General features: G+C 44.6%; 1 protein-coding gene across 1 annotated transcript in view; it reads left to right on the top strand.

The window, feature by feature from the left end:
• The window catches only part of LOC311129780 (conserved oligomeric Golgi complex subunit 5-like), an 86111-nt gene that overhangs the window by 60870 nt on the left and 14600 nt on the right, over positions 1 to 10641 (top strand). The window contains exons 11-13 of the mRNA XM_084162219.1: positions 1815 to 2089; positions 7578 to 7739; positions 7897 to 7996. Of these exons, the coding sequence (XP_084018345.1) occupies positions 1815 to 2089; positions 7578 to 7739; positions 7897 to 7996 (537 nt within the window). The remainder of the gene's footprint in view (positions 1 to 1814; positions 2090 to 7577; positions 7740 to 7896; positions 7997 to 10641) is intronic.

Genomic DNA, 10641 nt, shown 5'->3' with positions numbered 1-10641 from the left:
CGGTACAGCACAGACGGTGGGCCATCACTCTTCCCTTCGTCTATAAACCCTAAACGCCCCTCCCTGTCCCGTCCTGACCACTGCAGGGTATGATTACACCTCTCTGGTGATATATACCCCCTGTCAGACAGGAGAGGGTCTATAAACCCCCCCCACACACACCTTCTTTAATTTATATCCCGCCATGGGACAAGCCCCTATAAAAGGTGGAGATACAACCCAACAGAATCCATCCACACACACCGCAGAGAAAAGTTTCTGCCCTCTCCCTATCTTACAGGAAGTGTGCCATTTCAGCAGAAGGGATAAATGCCAGTAGAGTGGTCCTTTGTAGCTCAGCTGGTAGAGAGCATGGCGCTTGTAACGCCAGGGTAGTGGGTTCGATCCCCGGGACCACCCATACGTAAAAATGTATGCACGCATGACTGTAAGTCGCTTTGGATAAAAGATCTGTATCTAATCACGGTGTTGTTTTTGCCCTGGTGGTGAGAGAGACTAGAGAACATTGACTGATAGCAGATTACATGAAAAGGATATTAAGGGGAAATGTTTACAACACAACCTATACAAAGTGCTCCCTTGGCAGCGTAAAGAAAGAGAAAAGTCAAGCTATGATTCAGTCACCATCACACTAATCATTGGGTGTGTCTTTACCATGTTCGCAAAACCTATAGCAGCCTGCCTTGGATGAATCAGTGTCTATTGACCCCTGCTCTAACACACAGTTCAGTGTTATCACCTGTTAATGATGCTCCTCATTCACTCTCACTGGTCAATACAGAGGTAATCCACACAGGCCCAGTACATCTCTCTTTCCTCCCTCTCTCTTCTTCCTCCCTCTCTCTTCTTCCTCCCTCTCTCTTCTTCCTCCCTCTCTCTCTCTCTCTCTCTCTCTCTCTCTCTCTCTCTCTCTCTCTCTCTCTCTCTCTCTCTCTCCTCTCTCTCTCTTCTCTCTCTCTCCGTCTGTCTCGTTCTCTGTCTCTGTGCCCCCCCCCACCACTCCACATCTTTGTATCTTTCTTTCTCTTATTCTTTCTCTCATGGTGAAATAACCTAGGTTCTATTAGCATATGGAAATATGATTTAGACTACTGGGATACGAATTAGAATAAATATACATAATGTTCAATACTAAATGCACATTATCCTTTCTCCTCCTGTATACTAGAATATTAATTAAAATACAAAATAGATTAGTTGATATGAATATAATCTATGCACGTGATCTTTTCTCCTCCTGCCTGCGCTGCTCCCTCCAGACCGATTAGAGCCTGAAAGTACTTCAGTTCAAGCCTGTATGAATCATTATAAAACACTATATTATGCATTCACCAAATCAATCTACATGAAAACAATCTGCATATCATCCCTTAACGAGCAACTAATCACTCGCAAAGTCAGGTAATTAACATAATAATGAGCGGGAAAATGTCACAGTTTATTTTCTGTTCTTTTTATCAGGATAGTCTTTCTGTTTCAGTCTCATCCCTTCATCCATATTCTAGTCTGGTGATCAGGGATAATGTGATGTTTCTAGTTCACGGGAGCAGAAAGACTGTTAGTGTGCATCAAAGCAGATGTTTCTCTTTGCAGTCATTAAAACACCGAAGGTGACATTTTACGGTTCCACTCTTCTGCTCGTCCTCCTTCTCATCCTTCTCTTTTTGTGACCTCCTTCTCACCCCCCTCTCTCTCTCACCCCCCTCTCTCTCTCACCCCCCTCTTTCTCTCTCCTCTCTCTCCTTCTCTCTCCTCTCTCTCACCCCCCTCTTTCTCTCTCATCTCTCTCCTCTCTCAATCTCTTTCTCTCTCCTCTCTCTCTCTCGCTCTCTCTCCATCTCTTTCTCTCTCCATCTCTTTCTCTCTCCCTCTTTCCCTCTCCAGCCTCATCCTTCCTCAAGCAGGCATTAGAGGGAGAGTACCCTAAGCTTCTCCGTCTCTATAATGACCTGTGGCGTCGGCTGCAGCAGTACAGCTCCAGCATCCAGGGGGTGATATCGAGCAGCGCAGGGCTGGACACTGCCATGGACCTGCCCACCACAGAGACAGACAACCAGGACCTCTTCACACACACCAAACACGACTACGAGTGAGTCTGAAGTGAACATATACACACACACACCCACTCTCGCTCTCTCTCTCTAACTTGTTACAGTATGCAGTCTGCCTCTTCACATCCTACTCACAGTGATCGAACGGTTTGGGATGAGTCTCACACACAAACACAAACACACACACACAGCCTTACCTCGACTAACCAGTGTGGGATTTGACCCAGCTTGCTGGGATTGACAGAAATCATTTCAGTATGAAGATTCTCACACACATTCTGTGATACGTGGTGAATCTGACTGTAAAGTCTCTTTATATTCTGCTCTATCAGTACTAAAGCTATAGGAGAGTTTAAACATGAGAGACGACTAGCAATTAAAACAGACCACAGAACCTGTCACAGCCATCACACTGATTAGTATGCATGGATAGAGCAGAAAATGAACATCCATTAAACCTGCTATATTTTAGAGTGATGGGAAGGAGAGAGAGAGTGAGTTAGAGATAAAGTGTGGGTGTGGGCCGAGTGCCAGAAAGAGTGAAAGAAATGATAGAGATAAAGCTTTTCCAAAGGCCTCCAGTGTGAGTGTATCAGAGGTAGTTGAGTGAAGACATGGAGGGCAGAGGCTAGCTATATAGCACCTCTCTGAGGAGAGACAGGGCTTTGTAGTGGAGAGAACAGAGAACGGTTGAAGGACAGTTGAAGAAAACGATTGATAAAGAAACGTCAACATCAGAGTTTTATAGAATCTTGCTAGACCAGACTCCCCCTCCCATCGCCCTGGTGAAAAGTAGTGCACTAAATAGGGAATAGGGTAGGGCTGACCCCATTTAGTCGACTGGTCGATTATTTGGTGGATAGGCTGTTGGTCGACCGAGATTTGTTTTAGTCGAGCAGTGGCAAATATATACAAAACATTTTATGGCACACAAGACACCTGTCTGATTTGCGCCTGTCTGAGTGGACTAATCCATTGCAGAGGCCGCATGGATGGTACACCAGTATCACCATGTATGTAGTTCTGTTCTTGTCTATTAATGTTCTGTATTATGTTTCATGTTTTGTGTGGACCCCAGGAAGAGATACAGTCGTGGTCAAAAGTTTTGAGAATGACACAAGTATTGGTCTTCACAAATTTCGCTGCTTCAGTGTTATGAGATATTTTTGTCAGATGTTACTATGGTATACTGAAGTATAATTACAAGCATTCCATAAGTGTCAAAGGCTTTTATTGACAATCACATTAAGTTTATGCAAATAGTCAATATTTGCAATGTCGACCCTTCTTTTTCAAGACCTCTGCAATCCGCCCTGGCATGCTGTCAATTAACTTCTGGGCCACATCCTGACTGATGGCAGCCCATTCTTTCATAATCAATGCTTGGAGTTTGTCAGAATTTGTGGGGTTTTGTTTGTCCACCTGCCTTTTGAGGATTGACCACAAGTTCTCAATGGGATTAAGGTCTGGGGAGTTTCCTGGCCATGGACCCAAAATGTCGATGTTTTGTTCCCCGAGCCACTTAGTTATCACTTTTGCCTTATGGCAAGGTGCTCCATCATGCTGGAAAAGGCATTGTTCGTCACCAAACTGTTCTTGGATGGTTGGGAGAAGTTGCTCTCTGAGGATGTGTTGGTACCATTCTTTCTTAATGGCTGTGTTCTTAGGTAAAATTGTGAGTGAGCCCACTCCCTTGGCTGAGAAGCAACCCCACACATGAATGGTCTCAGGATGCTTTACTGTTGGCATGACACAGGACTGATGGTAGCGCTCACCTAGTCTTCTCCGGACAAGGTGTTTTCCGGATGCCCCAAACAATCGGAAAGGGGATTCATCAGAGAAAATGACTACCCCAGTCCTCAGCAGTCCAATCCCTGTACCTTTTGCAGAATATCAGTCTGTCCCTGATGTTTTTCCTGGATAGAAGTGGCTTCTTTGCTGCCCTTCTTGACACCAGGCCATCCTCCAAAAGTCTTTGCCTCACTGTGCGTGCAGATGCACTCACACCTGCCTGCGCTTGCTGGACTTTCTTGGGCGCCCTGACGCCTTCTTCACTACAATTGAACCTCTCTCCTTGAAGTTCTTGATGATCCGAAAAATGGTTGATTTTAGGTGCAATCTTACTAGCAGCAATATCCTTGCCCGTGAAGCCCTTTTTGTGCAAAGTAATGATGACGGCACGTGTTTCCTTACAGGTAACCATGGTTAACAGAGGAAGAACAATGATTTCAAGCACCACCCTCCTTTTAAAGCTTCCAGTCTGTTATTCTAACTCAATCAGCATGACAGAGTGATCTCCAGCCTTGTCCTCGTCAACACTCTCACCTGTGTTAACGAGAGAATCACTGACATGATGGCAGCTGGTCCTTTTGTGTCAGGGCTGAAATGCAGTGGAAATGTTTTTGGGGGATTAAGTTCATTTTCATGGCAAAGAGGGACTTTGCAATTAATTGCAATTCATCTGATCACTCTTCATGACATTCTGGAGTATATGCAAATTGCTATCATCAAAACTGAGGCAGCAGAAAATTGGTATTTGTGTCATTCTCAAAACTTTTGACCATGACTGTACATTTACCATTAATTCCCATAATTTCTCATCTACAATGTTTGTTTGGTTACGGTAATTTCTGTCAATATATTATTATTATTATTACAGTCTTACCGTTGTGATTGTAGGAGTTGTTTGCAGCGCGTGCAGCGCGTACACTTGTGAGGAAAAGTTTTGGTTTATTTCATTCCATTTACGAGTTGTCAATTTATTAATTGTCTTTTGTTTGGAGCGCTCCTGTCAATCTTGAGTAAGGACACGCACCTGATTACGCATAGAACTAGGCTACCTGGCCTGCGCGCAAATGTAGGCTTATAAATGTACCCATTTGGGGATCTGATACTATTTCTGATTGTCTTAACTCACCATAACTGTGGAGCTTCTCAAAGTAATTTTTTCTTTGCCTCAAAAAGCAAGTAAACAAAGTCTGTTTTTACATCCATTGAGAATGACAATAGTTCCTCAACGTAGCCTATTTGAAAAATCTTTCCAGCTCTCTCTCTTTCGATAATGTAATGCTCTGATCCGGTGGAAATGTCATAAAGAAGACCTACCTGATTACTTCTTATCTCTTGCAATAATATCCTACAGCTGTGTCTGTCTGTCCAGAGCTCACATATTTTATACAATGTTGCACGTTGGCTAGTGTGAGCTTCAGGTTGGACCCAAGTTAATAGTTGATACAATGTTTCAAGTTCCTTGAAGACAGGCCATGCGTAGCCAATGTGATTTACAGGATATTTATTTTTATCAGGATATTTTCTACCTGTGGGCTGCAATGTTTTTTGTTGTTGGCTTTAAGTAGGCTATTTTTACATATTGGCAATGGCAATAGAAGTTACTTTTAGATTTGCATCATTTTCATTTAGATTACATTTTGATTAACCACATTACATTGATTTTGAGATACAAAGACTTTATTATAAATGAAATGAAAATGTGCATATGAAAATCATAACTGGCATGCAGATCAGTAGAAATGGTACGATAACTTGGCACTCCAAATGGAAAAGGTTGCTGACCGCTGGTGTATCCTATTACTGGCAACTTCAGGAGCATAATGGCAGAATCTGCGAAGGCCAACAACAGCATGAAGAGGGAGGAGGGGGGTCAGGTTGGGAACAGTTTTTTTCTTTTCTTTTTCTGGTTAGGCTATATTGATCTCTGGCTCCCTCTTTAGTAATTTGTGTGTCTTGATTTTTAACTGCGGTGCTTAAAGCTTCAGGCAAAGTATCCTACATATAGTTGGTTTTATTCAAACATAGGGTGTCTATATATGGAAAATACACGTTTAAAAATGTTGACCAATCGATTGGTCGAAAGAACAGACGACTCTCGGTCGACCAATATTTATTTTTTTGTCGGGGACAGCCCTAAAATAGCGTGCCATTTGGGACGTAGACCCTCTCTACTGGGTAAACTTCAGGCCTGACATATCCCTATCCTGCCTGTAAATGTCTGGAATAAGCAACTATATTTGTGACAGATGCAACAACCTGAGTGTTTAAATTGCGTTGTGATGGCTATGTGACCAGACAGGTGGAAATGGCTCCTGTACACTCTAGCGTCTGTCTGTAACTGCTGGAGCCTGATATGAGTCACAACACATTAACCTAAAGGTGTGGAATTCCAGGCCCAGCCAGGGGCCCTTGCTGCTCCCTGTTTCCCAGTAGGAGATCCTGGGCCTGGGTAGTCAGGCTACAGCGCCTGGCCCTGCTGGTTTTCCCTCTGGCACTCAGTCAAGCTGAGCCAGTGTTGATTAACCAGGAGCACATGAGGCCCACTGGGAGCAGACCCAGGCTATCTCCCTGACTCTATTAATTTTCATTCTCTCCCTCTCTCTATTACTATTTTTCTTCTTGGCTCCCTCTCTCTATCCCGCTCTCAACCTCTTTAATTTCCTTGCTTTGCCTGTCTCTCTCCCTCTACCCCATACCCTCTCTCTCTCGCTCTCTTTCTCTCTCCGTCTCTCTGTTTGCTCTCTGATGTAGAGCTGTCAGCCTGTGTGTTGTGTGTTGTCTCAGTGTTTAACCTTGTAATTACGGGCGCTGCTGTGGGCCAAATTACCTCTGTTACTCAAGGTGTCTTTTGCTGTGGTAGGGCACTGAAGAGAGAGGTAGAGAGGGGGCTGAAGGGAGGGAGAGGAGATGGACGGAGGGAGAGGGGGAAGAGAGAGGTGTGTGAAGAGAGGACAGAGGGCACACTAACAAGCTGCTAGAGTACTGCACGGACGGATAGAGTGAGGGAGGGAGGATGAAAGGTAGTGTGAAAAGGCCCAGATGGAGAAGTGACAGGGGGTGGGAAATGATGGATGAATCGGCTGGTAGACACAGAGGGATAAGGGAGCAAAAGAAGTGAGAGGAGAGGGTGATGAGATGGAGAACAAACATTGAATGCACGTTTAATCGTGTGCGATAATCACTCGTCGTCGTTCAGTCATTATTCTCATTTAGCTACATTTCAGTTAACGAGAGAGCACCATTAATCAATAGACGCCATGTCTGATGAATTATGGTGCATAAAATTACTGGCCAGATGAACCAATGATTGGAGCGGCGCTGGAGAAGTGCATACAGCAGTGTGTGTGTGTGTGTGTGTGTGCGTGCGCAACCCCATATTTAACCTCGTTCCTAAATGAATCTACAGGCTGCTGTTTGCTTGGGTTTCTCTACCTCTTCCCCATTTCAGCAGTGTGAGAAAAGAGAGAGAGCAAGGGAGAGAGAGAGTTGGAAGAGAGCCTGTCACTACTGATGTCTTTATCTCGCTCCAGCGACACAGACGAGTCCACTGTGCACTCGCTGTGGGTCTAGATCAGTGTGTGTGTCGGTGTGAGATGTGTAAATAGACAGAGAATCTGGCCTCTAGGCACGTTCCGAAATATAGGACTTTGTTTACACCAGGAAACTAATTAACCATCGATGTACTGTTTATTGTATGTAATGAGATAAATAACCTGTGTGTGTGTGTGTGTGTAGTCCAGAGAAGGCATTGAAGGACTCTCTGCAGCCCTATGAGGCAGCGTACCTCTCCAAGTCTCTGTCTCGTCTGTTTGACCCCATCAACCTGGTGTTCCCCATGGGGGGACGCAACCCCCCCTCCCACGACGAACTGGACAGCATCATCAAGACCATCACCAGGTACACACCTACACAAACACTGTTCTCTACTCAGACAAAATTATCCGAAAAAAAGCAGAAATATTATTTCTTACATCTGTTGTTCGTCTCACTTTTTTCCTGATCCTGCCCTGATCCTGTTACTTCCGACATCCTACATGTTATATTATTATTACAGTGAGCTGAACGTGGCGTCGGTAGACCCCAGTCTGACTCTGGCCGTGGCCAAGAACGCTGCCAAGACCGTCCAGCTCTTCTGTGTCAAGTCTGAACAACTGGTAGGTCACCACAAAAACCGTTTGTCCATCAGTCAAACCCTGTTCTGTGACTAAGTGGCAGCCCTGTATGTCAGTGAGTGTCAGTGGGCGCACGGAGAGGAGATGAGGGGAGGAGAAGAGAACAGAGGAGAATAGAGGGGGGTAGAATAATACAGACCGGTCAGAGCATGTCTCTCTCAGTCCATTGTCATCAGTGTTGATTCAGAATTTCCATGCTGTGAATCAATGGTCATCATCAGTGGGCTGCTTGGCTAGTCAGATGAGGAGGATTACTGAGGAGGCTAGTGGCTGGGTTAGTGACCCATAGGGCTCTGGTCAAAAGTAGTGCACTATGAATTATATAGGGAATAGGGTGTCATTTGAGACACAACCACAGTGTCTGTGAATCGTTCCTCCTGCCTATTAATGTAGTCTTCAAAAGGTAGAATTGACCTGAACATTAACCAATAATTTTTTTTTTAGAGACAATCAGCACCTGACCACCCTGGCTCTCACCCTTGATTATATAGTGGGCTAGAAGTAAACCCTACAACCCCAGGAGCTCCCCATCTTCCAGCTCTTCACATATGGGTTGCGTCCCAAATGGCACCCTATTCTTTATACAGTGCACTACTTTTGACCAGACACCTATGGGCGTCCATGGAGTGTTCTCCTTTTCTCGGCTGATCAGCTGTAGACTGTCACCATCGACCACCTCTGTCTGTAAGTATTGTTAAAACTGAGCTCTACTAGGATCCAGCATGGCCTTTTCGTGGCTTTCTTTCAAAAATTACTATGAATTAACTGACTTATTTCCTAAAACTTGTCAATGCTAAACATCATATTAAGGTGTGGGATATTCATTGTGTAACAATAAATAACTAGCAGGTCTATTACGCCTCAGCAGCTAGAATTTGTCCGTCCACAATTCAACTGTGGGAACATGGCGGCTCTCAGCACCAGACAACAGAAATTGCTGGCTGCTACTATACGAGAGATGGTTCGTGAGGAGAGTAGCTCTGCCCTCAACTTACAATTAAAACCGATAAATGAATCATTGGCAGTGCTCACTGCTAATGTGGATACCTATTCAAATTAAGTGGAACATTTGGAGAATACAGCCAATGTGACAGAGGTGCCACTCCATGACCTGGAAACAGCGTGAGCTAAGTTGGAAAGGATAATCAAACTCCTTAAAGAGAAAACGGAAGCACTCGAAAATCATTACAGTAAATGAAATGTGCGGGTCACAGGACTTGAAACAGGTGTGGAAGTGGGAAACCCAACTTCCTTCATGAGCAATCTTTTCTATGAACTGTTTGGGCAGGAGAAGCTGGGTCCCATATCGCTGATTAACATTGCGCACCGCACAGGTAAACTCCACAACCATTCTCGCTGTATGATTGTACGGCAAATTGTTTGCCTTGCAGCGGAACCCGGGGGTCTGACCTATGCAGGAAAAAGGATCAGCAACTACAGTGGGGAAAAAAAGTATTTAGTCAGCCACCAATTGTGCAAGTTCTCCCACTTAAAAAGATGAGAGAGGCCTGTAATTTTCATCATAGGTACAAGTCAACTAGGACAGACAAAATGAGGAAAAAAAAACAGAAAATCACATTGTAGGATTTTTTATGAATTTATTTGCAAATTATGGTGGAAAATAAGTATTTGGTCAATAACAAAAGTTTCTCAATACTTTGTTATATACCCTTTGTTGGCAATGACACAGGTCAAACGTTTTCTGTAAGTCTTCACAAGGTTGTCACACACTGTTGCTGGTATTTTGGCCCATTCCTCCATGCAGATCTCCTCTAGAGCAGTGATGTTTTGGGGCTGTCGCTGGGCAACACTGACTTTCAACTCCCTCCAAAGATTTTCTATGGGGTTGAGATCTGGAGACTGGCTAGGCCACTCCAGGACCTTGAAATGCTTCGTACGAAGCCACTCCTTCGTTGCCCGGGCGGTGTGTTTGGGATCATTGTCATGCTGAAAGACCCAGCCATGTTTCATCTTCAATGCCCTTGCTGACGGAAGGAGGTTTTCACTCAAAATCTCATGATACATGGCCCCATTCATTCTTTCCTTTACACGGATCAGTCGTCCTGGTCCCTTTGCAGAAAAACAGCCCCAAAGCATGATGTTTCCACCCCCATGCTTCACAGTAGGTATGGTGTTCTTTGGATGCAACTCAGCATTCTTTGTCCTCCAAACACGACGAGTTGAGTTTTTACCAAAAAGTTCTATTTTGGTTTCATATGACATTCTCCCAATCCTCTTCTGGATCATCCAAATGCACTCTAGCAAACTTCAGACGGGCCTGGACATGTACTGGCTTAAGCAGGGGGACACGTCTTGCACTGCAGGATTTGAGTCCCTGGCGGTGTAGTGTGTTACTGATGGTAGGCTTTGTTACTTTGGTCCCAGCTCTCTGCAGGTCATTCACTAGGTCCCCCCGTGTGGTTCTGGGATTTTTTCTCACCGTTCTTGTGATCATTTTGACCCCACGGGGTGAGATCTTGCGTGGAGCCCCAGATCGAGGGAGATTATCAGTGGTCTTGTATGTCTTCCATTTCCTAATAATTGCTCCCACAGTTGATTTCTTCAAACCAAGCTGCTTACCTATTGCAGATTCAGTCTTCCCAGCCTGGTGCAGGTCTACAATTTTG

Source organism: Coregonus lavaretus, assembly GCF_964263955.1.
Source record: "Coregonus lavaretus genome assembly, chromosome: 5".
Classification (NCBI taxonomy): Eukaryota; Metazoa; Chordata; class Actinopteri; order Salmoniformes; family Salmonidae; genus Coregonus; species Coregonus lavaretus.
The sequence above is the reverse complement of the archived record's forward strand: the minus strand, read 5'-3'. Positions and strand labels throughout refer to the sequence as shown.